This window comes from Aythya ferina, assembly GCF_964211825.1.
Source record: "Aythya ferina genome assembly, chromosome: 27".
Classification (NCBI taxonomy): Eukaryota; Metazoa; Chordata; class Aves; order Anseriformes; family Anatidae; genus Aythya; species Aythya ferina.
The window spans coordinates 170009-184268 of NC_140310.1; the positions used below are offsets into that span (position 1 = coordinate 170009).

General features: G+C 70.5%; 2 protein-coding genes across 3 annotated transcripts; both read left to right on the plus strand.

Annotated features, from left to right (window-relative positions):
- Nucleotides 1-477: 477 nt before the first annotated feature.
- Nucleotides 478-8779, plus strand: ZMIZ2 (zinc finger MIZ-type containing 2). 2 transcript variants are annotated; one of them, XM_084499225.1, is made up of 19 exons: nucleotides 478-624; nucleotides 1930-2063; nucleotides 2200-2314; nucleotides 2432-2634; nucleotides 2711-2903; nucleotides 2981-3244; nucleotides 3321-3494; nucleotides 3592-3657; nucleotides 3753-3924; nucleotides 4497-4641; nucleotides 5594-5804; nucleotides 5885-5990; nucleotides 6069-6226; nucleotides 6308-6375; nucleotides 6849-6917; nucleotides 7026-7270; nucleotides 7371-7543; nucleotides 8257-8469; nucleotides 8563-8779. In XM_084499225.1, the coding sequence occupies exons 2-19, from the start codon at nucleotides 2014-2016 to the stop codon at nucleotides 8668-8670; spliced, it is 2733 nt and encodes a 910-aa protein (XP_084355351.1). In that variant the 5' UTR covers nucleotides 478-624; nucleotides 1930-2013; the 3' UTR covers nucleotides 8671-8779. The 2 variants fall into 2 exon arrangements, with proteins under 2 accessions (XP_084355351.1, XP_084355352.1); XM_084499226.1 differs by having other exon boundaries at nucleotides 8257-8457.
- Nucleotides 8780-9722: 943 nt separating this feature from the next.
- PPIA (peptidylprolyl isomerase A) lies at nucleotides 9723-11426 on the plus strand. Its single transcript, XM_084499618.1, has 5 exons — nucleotides 9723-9869; nucleotides 10430-10460; nucleotides 10548-10636; nucleotides 10765-10937; nucleotides 11069-11426. The coding sequence occupies exons 1-5, from the start codon at nucleotides 9801-9803 to the stop codon at nucleotides 11202-11204; spliced, it is 498 nt and encodes a 165-aa protein (XP_084355744.1). The 5' UTR covers nucleotides 9723-9800; the 3' UTR covers nucleotides 11205-11426.
- Nucleotides 11427-14260: the final 2834 nt, after the last annotated feature.

The window sequence follows — 14260 nt, forward strand, 5'->3', positions numbered from 1 at the left end:
ACCCCTGCCCCCCCCCAGCACCCCCTCACCCCTTTGCTGGTGCCGTGCCCCCCCCACGCGTGTCACAACCCCCTCACTCACATCCCACCCCCCCCCACGCCCCACCTCCCCCCTCCCTCTGCCCTCATCTCGCTGCGCCCCCGCGCAGCTCCGCGCGCATCCCCCCCACACCCCTACCCCCACGCCGAACACGCGTGGGTTCTGTGCCCCCCCCACCCCCCCCAGGTCCTCGCTCCCTCTCTCGGCACTCAGCTGCCCACGCCTGGCGGGGGGGGGGGCAGGGGGGGGGGGGAGGGGCGGGGCGGGGCCGCGCACGGCGCAGAGCTCCCGGCCCCATTGTGCGCGGCGCGCGGCGGCGCGGGCACGGCGCGGGCTCGGCTCGGCCCGGCCCGGTTCGGCTCGGCCCCGCCCCGCCCCGCCGCGGCTCCGCGCCCCCCACCCCCCCCACCCCCCCACCTCCCCCAGCCCTCCCCCACCCCCCTCCCTTCTTTCCCCTCCCCCTCCCTCCCTCCCCCGCCGCCGCGCCATGGAGCCGGGGCCGCGCGCGGGCTGAAAATCCCGCGCAGCTTCCGCGCAGCCGCGCGCGCACGGCGCCGCCAGGGCCATCTTGGGCCGCTCGGCTCGGTGAGTGCGGGGGGGAACGGGGGGCACCGGGGGGGGCACCGGAGGGCACCGGGGGGGGGGCCCCGCGCGCAGCTTTGCGCCACCCGGGGCTGGGCTGAAAATCGCCCCCCCCCCCCCCCCCTACATCCTCCCCCCGTGGGGCAGCGGTGGGGCCGTTGCCGTGGGAACTGCGCCGCGGGTGAGGGGGGGGAAAAACGCGGGGGGGGCCCCGGCGCGGCGCTGTCACGGCCCCCCGGGACTTGTCACGGCGCCGCCGTGGGCCCACAGCCGTGGGCAGCCCCCGTGGGGGGGGGCCCGGCCCACGCAGGGGCCGGGCACGGCGCTGTCACGGAGCGAGGACGCGTGGGGGGGGCGAATGTGGCCCCCCCGTGTTGCCCCCCCCCTTCTCCAGGCCCCGGCCGTGGGACACCCCCCCCCCCCGTGCCGTGTCCCCACGCCCTGGGGTCTGCGGGGATGGCACCACCCCAAGGGGGACCCCAGGGAGCAGGCAGCACGCAGGGGGGTGGGGGACGGGGGGGGCTGGGGGGCTGTCACCCCCCCCCAAATGTCACCGCGCCGCCCCCATCCCTGCCACCTTTGCGTGGGGACAGGGGGGGAAGCGAAAGCGCCGGGGTGACCTCGGCCGGGCTGGGCTGGAAATACCCCGGGCAGCGCCGGCGTTTCCCTGGCGAGGGTGGGGGGCGAGGCGGGGGGCACGTCCGCTGTCACCGTCAGCATCGTCACCGTCGTCATCGTCGTCGTCGTCGTTGTCCCCCCTCCCCAAGCTCTGCCCTGGCTGCCACGGAAAGTCCCCGCGGTTTCCCCGACCCCTTGGTGCTGGGGGGGGGCAGCCACGTCCCGGCCCCCAGCACCCAGCGCGGGGGCTGCTCCCACGGGGATTTCAGGGGGACGCCCGTGGAGAGGGGACAGCGAGCGGGGAGGGGACCGGGGTGCCCCGTCCCCAGGAGTGTCCCCCCTGCTACCAGGACATCCCGGGGGGGGGGTTTTTTGGGGACCCGGTGCCCCCCAGCAGCCCCACGGCTCAGCGGCAGGGGCAGGCGCGTGCCGGCGCGGTCCCCGTGCCAGGCTGGGCAGGACGCCAAGTCCCTGTGCCGGGAGGCCGGGGGGAGGCCGTGCCCGCCAGGGAGGCTCCGCGCCTCTCCCGGCACCGCCACCCGGCATCGGGGACCCCGAAGACCTTGGGGTAAGGGCTGTGATGGCGGGGGGGGTGTTGTGCCCCGGGGTGTCCCCCCACCTCTTTTCCCGGTGCCGTCCCCGCGGCTCCGTTCCCTGCCCCTGACCCGCGGTTTCCTGTGCCTCCCGCAGCCCCGGTGCCGGTGCCGCCGTCCCGCAGCCGGCGCAGCGCCCGCCGCAGCCTCGGAGGAGCCAGCCCGCGCCCGCCCGCGGCCGATGAACCCCATGAACCCCATGAAACCGTCGCTGCCGCCCACGCCGCACGGGTGAGCGTGGGTCGGTGCCGGGCCGTGACGCCCCCCTCCCCCCTCCCCCCCTCGTCCCCGGCCCCGGTGCCACCCGGGCGCGTGGCCTCCTCCGTGTGTCCTTCCTTCGTCTTAATTAAGTTGTTTTTCTTTCTAGTGATGGTTCATTTGCATACGAGGCTGTTCCTTGGCAACCAAGCACCAATCAGCCGGCGGGATCCCTCTCCGTGGTAACCACCGTGTGGGGTGTCAGCAACACCTCCCAGAGCCAGGTACCGCCGGCACCCTGCCCCCAGCCCCGGGCGCCCCCGGGACCCCCGCGCCGCCGCCCCCGGGGGCCTGACGTGGTTCCCCACCCACCCCCTCGCCTCCTCCTCCGCACCCCCCAGGTTTTCGGCAGCCCCATGGGCCCCGGGGGGAGCAGCTCCAGCACCCCGCTGCTGCCCGGCATGGCCGGCACCGGCTCGGGCATGAGCTCGCCGCAGTTCCTGGCGCAGCAGCCCTTCGCCGAGGGCGCCCCCGGCAAGGGCTACGTGCAGCAGAGCGTCTACGGCCGCGGCTCCTACCCCGGGGGACCGGGCTTCGCCCCCAGGTAAGGCGGGCTCCGCGCCGCGGCACGCTGCCGCCGGCCGCCACGGTGCTCCTTCCCCGCTCCCTGTCCTCCGCAGCTACGCGGGCAGCCCCAGCGGCCCCGGCGGGATGGGGCTCCCCTCGCACGCCGGCCGGCCCCCCGCCGACTTCACCCAAGCAGCCGCTGCCGCCGCCGTGGCCGCCGCCGCCGCCACGGCCACCGCCACGGCCACGGCCACGGTGGCGGCGCTGCAGGAGAAGCAGAGCCAGGAGCTGAGCCAGTACGGGGCGGTAAGAGCCCGGTGGCGGCGGCGGGGGCGGGCGGCGGGGGCGGCGGGGCCGGGGTGACCGCTGTCTCCGTGCCGTAGATGGGAGCGGGGCAGCCCTTCAGCAGCCAGTTCCTGCCCCACGCGGCGCCACGCGGCCCCGCCGTGCCCGCCGGTATGAGCCCGGCCGGCATGGCGGGCGTCATGGGCCCCTCGGGCATGGCCCCCATGAGCATGAGCCCCGCGCGGGCGCCCGGCATGAGCGCCCTGTACGGCGGCCAGCGGATGCCGCAGCACGCGTACCCCGGCCCCCCCCAGAGCCAGCAGCTCCCACGCCAGGGCGTCAAGCGGGCGTACTCCAGTGAGGTGAGTGTGGGAACGGGGTGCCTGCGCCCACCCCAGTGCGGTGGGACCGTGCCCGGTGCTGACGCTGCGCCCGCAGGGATACCCGGCACAGCAGTACCTGCAGGGCGGGCAGTACCCCGCTGCCGGCACCCAGTACGCCCCCAGCGCCCCCCAGCCCTCCGCTCCGTCCCCGTCCTACCCCGGGCACAGGATGCAGCCGGGCATGGGCCAGTACCTCTCCGCCTCGGGCAGCGCCGGGCCCTACTACAAGGTACAGAAGGGGCCGGCGGGCATGGGGACGAGGGCTGGGGGGGGGACGGGATGCGGGACGCGGGTGCCAGCCCCGGGGGACGTCCCTCTCCCCGCAGCCAGCCGAGCAGTTCAACGGGCAGGGCGCCAGCTTCGGTACCTACAGCCAGGCGGCCATCAACGGGGTGAGTCCTCGCGGCGTGGACGTGTCCCGGGACGGTGCCCGGTGCCGGCGGTGCCCGGTCCCCGCCGCTCACTGACGGTGCCGGTGCCCCCGCAGCCGGGCCGGTCGATGCCGGGGTACCCCAGCTCGCCCCTGCCCGGGAACCCCACGCCGCCCATGACGCCGGGGAGCAGCATGGCGCCCTACATGTCCCCCGGCCAGGACGTCAAGTCGCCCTTCCTGCCCGACATGAAGCCCGGCATCGCCGCCCTGCACCCCTCGCCCTCGGGTAGGGGCTGGGCCCACCGCCCGCCGCAGGGGGCATCGCCCCTTTAAGGGCTGAGAGCTGCAGGGAGGGGCCTAGGGAGTGGGCGGGGCTTCTGCACAGAGGGGGCGTGGCCAACGGGGGTTGTGGCAGCTGGGGGCGGGGCCTTGCTGGTGCTGCCCATTAATGGGGCAGGGGGAGGGGCTTCGTGGGAAAGGGGGTGGGGCCATGGGGAAGGGGGAGGGGCTTCGTGGGGGTGGTGGCCTGGGTGGGAGGAGCTTTCCCATGGGGGTGTGGTGCTGCAGTGGGAGGGGCTTCTGTGGTGGGTGGGGTCTCATCGGGTGGGCGGGGCTTCAGGCAGAGGGGTTCTTAAACTGGGGGGACCCCAACTGCTGCCCCACTGCACCCCCCTGACCCCCCCTCCCACCCTACCGCACCCCCGTCCCCCTAAACCCTGCCCCACTGCACCCCCCTGACCCCCCCACACCACCCCACCGCATCCCCTGACCCCCCCCGGTGCCCTGTTACATCCCCTGACCCCCCCCCCCCATCGCACCCCCTCCGGTCCCACCACCACCCCATTGCCCGCCCCGCAGGGCCCCCCCCCAGCGAGGAGCTGCGCCTCACCTTCCCGGTGCGCGACGGCGTGGTGCTGGAGCCCTTCCGCCTGCAGCACAACCTGGCCGTCAGCAACCACGTCTTCCAGCTGCGCGACTCCGTCTACAAGACGCTCATGATGAGGTCGGGGCGCGGGGCGGGGTGGGGTGGGGAGGGGGGGGGCGAGGCACACCCTGACACGGTGCCATGGGGGGCGGCACGGGGCCGCGAGGCGTAAGGGTGCAGCGCAGTGACGCATGGCACAGCGTGGTGCTCCGTGGCACTGCACGCCATAGTGCTGCTCGGTGCTCCATAGCACTGCACGCCGTAGTACTGCTCGGCACTATGCAGCACTGCACACCATAGTGCCCTGTGGTGCTGTGTGGCACTGCACACCGTAGTGCTGCTCAGTGCTATGCAGCACTGTGTGCCATAGTGCTGCGCGGTGCTATATGGCACTGCACGCCATAGTACTGTTTGGTGCTCCATGGCACTGCACACCATAGTGCTGCTCAGTACTATGCAGCACTGCACGCTGTGGTACTGTGTGGTGCTATATGGCACTGCACACCATAGTGCTGCTCAGTACTATGCAGCACTGCATGCCATAGTGCTGCGCAGTGCTATATGGCACTGCACACCATAGTGCCCTGTGGTGCTATATGGCACTGCACACCATAGTGCCCTGTGGTGCTATATGGCACTGCATGCCAAAGTGTTGCTCAGTACTATGCAGCACTGCATGCCATGGTGCCCTGTGGTGCTATATGGCACTGCACACCATAGTGCTGCTCGGTGCTCCATGGCACTGCACACCATAGTGCTGCTCAGTACTATGCAGCACTGCACACCGTAGTGCCCTGTGGTGCTATGTGGCACTGCACACCATAGTGCTGCTTGGCACTATGCAGCACTGCACGCCATAGTGCTCTGCGGTGCTATATGGCACTGCATGCCATGGTGCTGCTCGGCACTATGCAGCACTGCACGCCGTGGTGCCGCGCGGTGCTCCGCAGTTCTGCGCGCCGTAGTGCCGCATGGCGCGGCGCAGCCCCGCGCCCACCCGTGCCCCGCGCCCACCCGTGCCGCCCCCCAGGCCCGACCTGGAGCTGCAGTTCAAGTGCTACCACCACGAGGACCGGCAGATGAACACCAACTGGCCGGCCTCCGTGCAGGTCAGCGTCAACGCCACGCCGCTCACCATCGAGCGCGGCGACAACAAGACGTCGCACAAGCCGCTCTACCTGAAGCACGTCTGCCAGCCCGGCCGCAACACCATCCAGATCACCGTCACCGCCTGCTGCTGCGTGAGTGGGGGCGGCCGGGGCGGGCGGGGGCGCGGGGCCGCCCCTCACGCCGCTCCCCCCGCTGTCGCCCCCCCCCGCAGTCGCACCTCTTCGTGCTGCAGCTGGTGCACCGGCCCTCGGTGCGCTCGGTGCTGCAGGGCCTCATCAAGAAGCGCCTGCTGCCCGCCGAGCACTGCATCACCAAAAGTGAGTGCCGGGGACGGTGGGGGGGGGCACCCCTCTCCTCACCACCTCCGCCACCAACCCCCCCCTCCCCGGCCTCAGTCAAGCGCAACTTCAGCAGCGGGACCATCCCGGGCACGCCGGGGCCCAACGGCGAGGACGGCGTGGAGCAGACGGCCATCAAGGTGTCCCTAAAGTGCCCCATCACCTTCCGACGCATCCAGCTCCCCGCCAGGGGCCACGACTGCCGGCACATACAGGTGGGCGCCGCGGGGACCCCCGTGTCCCCCCCCCCCCGGTGTCCCCTGTCCCCGGAGCTCAGCCTCGTCTCTCCCCCGCAGTGCTTCGACCTGGAGTCCTACCTGCAGCTCAACTGCGAGCGGGGCACGTGGCGCTGCCCTGTCTGCAAGTGAGTGCGGCCCGCGGGGTCCCTTGTCCCTCGTGTCCCCTCGGGGACGTGCCTTGGTGTCCCCAAAGAGCCGCTCCTTGGTGTCCCCATGCAGCCGTCCCTCGGTGTCCCCATGGGGTTTCGATCGTGGTGTCCCCGTGAGGTTGTGCCCCGTGCTCCTTGGTGAGCATCGTGTCCCCATGGAGCCGTCCCTCGGTGTCCCTCAGTGTCCCCACCAGGCCATCCCCCGATGCATCTCGGTGTCCCCTCAGGGCTGTGCCGTGGCGGTGCTGGGTGTCCTCAGTGTCCCTCGGTGTCCTCTCAGGGCCATCCCTCGGTGTCCCCATGGAGCTGTGCCTCAGTGTCCCTACGGGGACATCTCTCGGTGTCCCCACTCAGTGTCCCCGTGGCTTTGTCCCTCGCTGTCCCCACGGGGCCGCCCCTCGGGGTCCATCCCCGGGGCTCCATCCTCACCCCCCTTACTCTGCCCGCAGCAAGACGGCGCTGCTGGAGGGGCTGGAGGTGGACCAGTACATGCTGGGCATCCTGATCTACATCCAGAAGTACGTAACGCCCCGAGCACCCCCGGGGTGGGCCGCGTGCCCCCCGTCACCCCCCGTCACCCCCCTATAACCCCCTCCCCACACCCCTGAGCCGCCGTCCCCGCTCAGCTCGGACTACGAGGAGATCACCATCGACCCGACGTGCAGCTGGAAGCCCGTCCCCGTGAAACCCGACGTGCACGTCAAGGAGGAGCCGGACGGGCCGGCCTTGAAGCGCTGCCGGACCATGAGCCCCACGCACATGGTGCTGCCCAGCATCATGGAGATGATCGCCGCCCTGGGGCCCGGCTCCTCGCCTTTCCCGGCCCTGCCGCCCCCCGCCGCGCCCGCCCCCGCCGAGTACAGCGCCCAGGGTGAGCGGGGGGCTCCTCGGCGTGTCCTCCCCCATCCCCATCCCCGTAATGTCCCCCCCCTCCGACGCCGACCGCTCTGGCCCCCGTTTCCCTCGGGTAGGTTCTGGTTTCGCCGGGCCCGGCGGCTTCCCCGAGCCGTTCCCCCCGGCCGCCCCCGGCACGCCGACGCTGAGCGAGTTCGCGCCGGGGCCCCCCCCCGGCTCCTACCCGCCCGACCTCCCCGGCGGCCTCCTGCCCCCCGAGAAGCCGCCCGCGCCCCCTCTCTCCGGACAGGTCAGAGGGGCTGGGGGGGGGGGGTGAGGATGAGGGTGGGGAGGAAGATGGGGAGGGGGAGGATGAAGGGGAGGAAGATGGGGAGGGGGAGGATGAGGATGATGAAGATGGGGAGGGTGAGGATGAAGGGGAGGGGGAGGATGAAGGGGAGGAAGATGGGGAGGGGGAGGATGAGGATGGTGACGGGGAGGATGGGGAGGATGAAGAGGAAGGGGAGGAGGGGGAGGTTAAGGATGGGGAGGATGAAGGGGAGGAAGATGGGGAGGGGGAGGATGATGAAGGTGGTGAGGATGAGAATGATGAAGATGGGGAGGGGGAGGGGGATGAGGATGATGAGGATGATGAGGGTGAGGGCGAGGAGGGTGAGGATGAAGAGGGTGATGGGGAAGGTGAGGAGGGGGGTGAGGATGATGGTGAGGGGGAGGTTGAGGATGGTGAGGGTGAGGATGAAGGTGAGGGGGAGAATGAGGATAGTGATGAGGAGGAGGATGAAGGTGAGGATGATGAGGGTGATGAAGATGGTGAGGATGAAGGTGAGGGTGAGGATGATGAAGACGGTGAGGGTGAGGAGGGGGGGACGAAGACGGTGATGGGAAGGATGATGCTGAGGAGGGTGAGGATGAGGAGGGTGAGGATGATGAAGATGGCGCTGGGGAGGATGACGCTGGTGATGGTGATGATGATGATGATGGTGACGAAGGCTCTCCCCCCAGCTGCCTCCCGCGGGCCGGATGGAGCCGTCCCACGCGGCGGCCCTGGGCAGCACCGCGCAGCCCCTGCCCCACCGCCCCGCGCCCCCCACCCGGCCCCCCCCGGGCCCTTCTGCCCCCCCGGGGGGGCACGGCCCCGACCTGGCCTTCGGCCCCGCGCCGCCCATGGCGGGCAGCAGCGAGGGGCCCGAGCCAGCGCTGGACGTGAGTTACGGGGTGTGTGCGTGTGTTAAAGGGGGGGGGGGGGTGTTTTGGGGTTATTTTATTTTTGGGGGGGGGGCTGACGGTTTCGGCCGTGCCCCCCCCCAGCTGCTCCCCGAGCTGACGAACCCCGACGAGCTGCTGTCCTACCTGGGCCCCCCCGACCTGCCCAGCAGCAGCAACGACGACCTGCTGGCCCTCTTCGAGAACAACTGAGGGGCCGGGACCCCCCCCCACGAGACCCCCAGACCCCCCCCCCCCAAATTCTAACCCCCCTGTTGGGGTGGGGGGGGGGGGGGGCTGCGGACAGACGGACGGACGGACGGACGGGCACCCCAAGCACAAGGCTGTACATATGTACAAACACTACCCCCCCCCCCCCCCCAAAAAAATCCCCCCCCCGTGCCCCCCCCCCCCGCTCTATTAAAGCCTTTCTGGCCCCCCGGGCCTCGCCTGTCCCTGCTGCAACACGGGGGGGGCACGGGGAGGGGGGGTGGTTTTTGGGGAGGGGGGATTTGGGGGGGGTCTTTTTGCAGGGGGGGCTGGAGGGGGGCTCTTTTGGGGGGTCTTTTAGGAGGGGGCTCTTTTGGGGGGGGCTATTTGGGGGGGTGTCTCTGGGGGGAGTGTTTTGGGGGTCTTTTTTTGGGGGGGGGCTCTTTTGGGGGGGCCTTTTATGAGGGGGCTCTTTGGGGGGGGCTCTCTGGGGGGGTCTTTTTTGGGGGGGGCTCTTTTGGGGGGGTCTTTTAGGAGAGGGCTCTTGGGGGGGTGTCTCTGGGGGGGGTGTTTTGGGGGGGTCTTTTTTTTTTAGGGGGTGTCTTTATTTTTTTATTTATTTATTTATTACTTTTTATTTTTTTTGGGGTGGGGGCCAGGGGTTGGGGTTGTTTTTTTGGGGGGAGGAATTTGGGGGGGCCTCGGACGCGCCCCCCCCCCCCAGGGCCGGTCCCCCCCCCCCCAGCCCCATCCGCAGCCCCCGCCCCATCCCCCACCCGCCCCGCGCATGCGCGCCCCGCCCTGCTCCCCCCTCCCCCCCGGCCCCGCGCGCGCGCGCTTGGCCCCGCCCCCTCCCCACCCCACCACCCCCTCCCCGGCTTTTCCCCCCCCCTCCTCCCTCCGCTCCCCTCCTCTCCTTCCCCGCCTTTTCTCAGCCGCCGCCTCCCATTGGCCGCCCCGCACGCCGCTCCGTGACGCGGCGGGCGGCGGTTGGGCGGCGCGGCCCGGGGGGCGGGCCCAGCCGCGGGGTATATAAAGGCGGCGGGCGGCCGCTCTCTTTCCGCTGCGCCGCGCTCGCCGCCGAGGACGCCGCCGCCGCCGCCGCCTCCCCCCCGCCGCCTCCCGCCGCCGCCATGGCCAACCCCGTCGTCTTCTTCGACATCGCCGCCAACGGCGAGCCCCTGGGCCGCGTCACCTTCGAGGTGACCGCGCCGCTGAGGGGACACCCGTGAGGGAACGGGAGGAGAAGGAGGAGGAGGAGGAGGGGGGGGGCTCCACGTGGAGCCCCCCCCCCACGGGAGAGGGAATTTGGGGAGGGGGCGGTGAGGAGGAAAAGGGGAGGGGAGGGTGGAGGGGGGGAGGCTCCGGTGCGCGCCCCCGTGCGGCGAACAAAGGCGCGGGGCCGCGCACGGGGCCGGCGGCGCTGCCCTGAGGCGAAGCGGGCGGGGGCGGCCCCCAGCGGCCGCTGCTCGGCACCGCGAAGGGTGGGGGGGGAGCACCGGGACCACCCCCCCCTCCCCCAGCCCCGGGATCCCCCCCCCCTCAACGCCCCCGCCCCGCTCCCCCCCCCCCTCACACCGCGGCCGCCGCCATTTTGTGACGGGGCCGTGCCCCCCCCTCAACCCCTCACCAAATCCCATCCACGGGGGTCCCGGGGCTGCCCCCCTACCCCCCCCCCCCCCCACCCCAAATAACCCCTCAGGGTCCCGGTGTTGCCCCCCCACCCCCCCCATTTCTCACGGCCTCGCTCCTCTCCCCGCAGCTCTTCGCGGACAAGGTGCCCAAGACAGCAGGTGGGTAATGGGGGGGGGTCCTCAATGCGCCCCCACCTCACCACGGGGCCGGGCTCACGGCGTTTTCCTTCTCACCCCCCCCAACAGAAAATTTCCGTGCCTTGAGCACCGGCGAGAAGGGATTCGGCTACAAGGGGTCCTGCTTCCACCGGATCATCCCCGGCTTCATGTGCCAGGTGAGGGTTTTGGTTTTTTTTTGAGGGGTGGGGGGTGCAGGTTGGGCTTTTGGGGGTGGTTTGGGGTTTTTTGGGGTTTTTTTTTGGCTGCCCCCCTGAGCCGTGGCGTGTGCCGCTCGTGGTGGCAGGGCGGCGACTTCACGCGCCACAACGGCACCGGCGGCAAATCCATCTACGGGGAGAAATTCGCCGACGAGAACTTCATCCTGAAGCACACGGGGCCCGGCATCCTCTCCATGGCCAACGCCGGCCCCAACACCAACGGCTCCCAGTTCTTCATCTGCACGGCCAAGACCGAGTGGTGAGCGGGGACTGGGGGGGGGAGAGGTGGGAGCGGGCAGGACCCCCCCCAGGGGGGGTTTTCTGTCCGTGCTGCGGTGCTGTTGGGTGTGGGGGACGCGCACACACGGTGCTGGTGCCCCCCCCTCGCAGGTTGGACGGCAAGCACGTGGTGTTCGGCCGCGTGAAGGAGGGGATGAACGTGGTGGAGGCCATGGAGCGCTGCGGCTCCAAGGACGGCAAGACGAGCAAGCAGATCACCATCTCCGACTGCGGCCAGCTCTCCTAAAACCCCTCCCGTCTTCACCAGCCACCATTCCGCCTGCGGCCCCGGGGGGCAGCACGCCCGGCGCAGCCCCCCCCCACCCTTGACCCCCCTCCAAACCCCCCAATTCCCCCCCCCCCATGCCTTCCCGCTGCGTTTTCGACTCCCCTGGGGTCTCGCCGCATGTGCCCAGCCCCGGTGGGCTGCGGAGTTCCGTTGAGTCTCAATAAAACGAGTTAAAATCACTGAATCACAGCCCCCGCGCTGCTTTTTTTTCCCCGGGGGGGGTGGGCAGCACCCTGAGCAACCCCCAAAATGGTAAAATGAGGTGTGTGGGGGGGGCAAATGGGCAGAGCTGGGCCTGGAGGGGGGAAACTGAGGCAGGAGCAAGGGGTGGGGGGAGGGGAGGGCTCAGCACCCCCAAAATGCAGCATTTGGGGTGCCCCCCCTCACCTTTTTGGGGGGGGAATTGCCTCCGCCCCCCTGTTCCCAGCCAGCCGGGTCTGGATTTGGGGGGCTGAGATTTGGGGGGGCAGAGCTGAGAGAACCGGGGGAGCAGCTTTGGGGTGGGTATCCCAGTTGGGGGGTGTTTGTGGGGTCCCAGTGCTCCCAGTAAGGGGTAATCCCAGTCTGGCGAGGGTCCCCAGTACGGTTTGGGGTCCCAAATTTGGGATATTTCCAGTTTGGGGGGGCGGTGGTCTCCCTGCGGGGGCTCCTGGACTGGGGGAGTCCCAGTGCCACCAGTTGGGGCGGGTGGTGGGGACTGGGACGGTCCCTGCTCCCAGTATGGGGAGCCCCAGTGCTCCCAGTTTGGGAGATAACCCCGGAAAATGTCCCGGTGCGCCCAGTCTGGGGAATCCCCCCCCCCACAGCACCCCAGTGCTCCCAGTTTGAAGGATGCCCACTGCAGGAGCAACTCCAGTGCTCCCAGTTTGAGGGGCAGCCACTCCGGGGTCATCCCAGTGCCACCCCAGTGCTCCCAGTTTGGGGAATATCCCCCTGCCCCTCCCCAGCACCCCGAATTTTTGGGGACCCCCCAGGAGGACCCCAATGCTCCCAGTTCCTCCCCCCTGTCCCCCAGAGGATCCCAGTGCCCTCCCACCTCCAGTATCTCTGCTCCCAGTTTGCCCACTTCTCCCCCCGGAGGATCCCAGTGCTCCCAGTTTGGGGAATATCCCCCTGCCCCTGCCCAGTGCCCCAAGTTTTGGGGACCCCCCATGAGGCTCCCAGTGCTCCCAGTGCCCCCGCCCACCAGGAGGACCCCAGCACTCCCAGTTTGCCCCCATCCTAGGAGCATCCCAGTGCTCCCAGTTTGTTCTTCCCCCCCTCCCCCATAACATCCCAGTTCTCCCAGTTTACCCTCCTGGAGGATCCCAGCGCTCCCAGTGCCCCCCTCAAAGGATCCCAGAGGATCCCAGTGCTCCCAGTTTACCCCCTCAGGAAGATCCCAGCACTCCCAGTTCCCCCCCAGAGGATCCCAGTGCTCCCAGTTTCCCCCTGAAGGATCCCAGCGCTCCCAGTTTGCCCCCAGGAGGATCCTGGTGCTCCCAGTTTACCCCCTCGGAGGATCCCAGTACTCCCAGTTCCCCCCCGAAGGATCCCAGTGCTCCCAGCACTCCCAGTTTGCCCCCCCAGAGGATCCCAGTTCTCCCAGTTTACCCCCCCGGAGGATCTCAGTGCTCCCAGTTCCCCCCTCAGGAAGATCCCAGCACTCCCAGTTCTCCCCCCAGAGGATCCCAGTGCTCCCAGTTTGCCCTCAGGAGGATCCCAGCGCTCCCAGTTTGCCCTCAGGAGGATCCCAGCGCTCCCAGTTCCCCCCCCAGAGGATCCCAGTTCTCCCAGTTTGCCCCCAGAAGGATCCAGTGTTCCCAGTTCCCCCCCAGAGGATCACAGTTTACCCCCCCGGAGCATCTCAGCACTCCCAGTCCCCCCCCCGGAGGCTCCCAGCGCTCCCAGTTCCCCCCCCCAGAGGATCCCAGTGCTCCCAGTTTGCCCCCCCAGAAGATCCCAGTGCTCCCAGTTTGCCCTCAGGAGGATCCCAGTGCTCCCAGTTTACCCCCCCGGAGGATCCCAGTGCTCCCAGTTCCCCCCTCGGGAAGATCCCAGCACTCCCAGTTCCCCCCCCCCAGAGGATCCCAGTGCTCCCAGTTTGCCCTCAGGAGGATCCCAGCGCTCCCAGTTTGCCCTCAGGAGGATCCCAGTGCTCCCAGTTCCCACCCCAGCAGCACCCCAGCGCTCCCAGTTCCCCCCCCGGAGGCTCCCAGCACTCCCAGTTCCCCCCCCCCGGAGGCTCCCAGCACTCCCAGTTCCCCCCCAGAGGATCCCAGTGCTCCCAGTCCCCCTCCCAGGAGGATCCCAGTGCTCCCAGTTCTCCCCCCAGAGGATCCCAGTGCTCCCAGTCCCCCCCCAGCAGCACCCCAGCGCTCCCAGTTCCCCCCCCGGAGGCTCCCAGCGCTCCCAGTTCCCCCCCCCCGAGGCTCCCAGCGCTCCCAGTCCCCCCCCCGGAGGCTCCCAGCACTCCCAGTTCCCCCCCAGAGGATCCCAGTGCTCCCAGTCCCCCTCCCAGGAGGATCCCAGTGCTCCCAGTTCTCCCCTCAGACAATCCCAGTGCTCCCAGTTCCCCCCCAGAGGATCCCAGTGCTCCCAGTCCCCCCCCCAGCAGCACCCCAGCGCTCCCAGTTCCCCCCCCCGGAGGATCCCAGTGCTCCCAGTTCCCCCCTCGGGAAGATCCCAGCACTCCCAGTTCCCCCCCCAGAGGATCCCAGTGCTCCCAGTCCCCCCCAGCAACACCCCAGCGCTCCCAGGTCCCCCCCCGGAGGCTCCCAGCACTCCCAGTTCCCCCCCCCCGGAGGCTCCCAGCACTCCCAGTTCCCCCCCCGGAGGCTCCCAGCACTCCCAGTCCCCCCCCCGGAGGCTCCCAGCGCTCCCAGTTCCCCCCCGAGCTGCGCCCCCCTCCCCTCCCCACTCGGGCGGGGTCCCCCGCGGGGTCCCGCTGTCCCCCGGAACGCCGCAGCGCGGGGCTGTGTTTCCGGGGGGGGGCGGGTTCCCCCCATGGGGGTGCGGGGGGGACGCATTGCGCT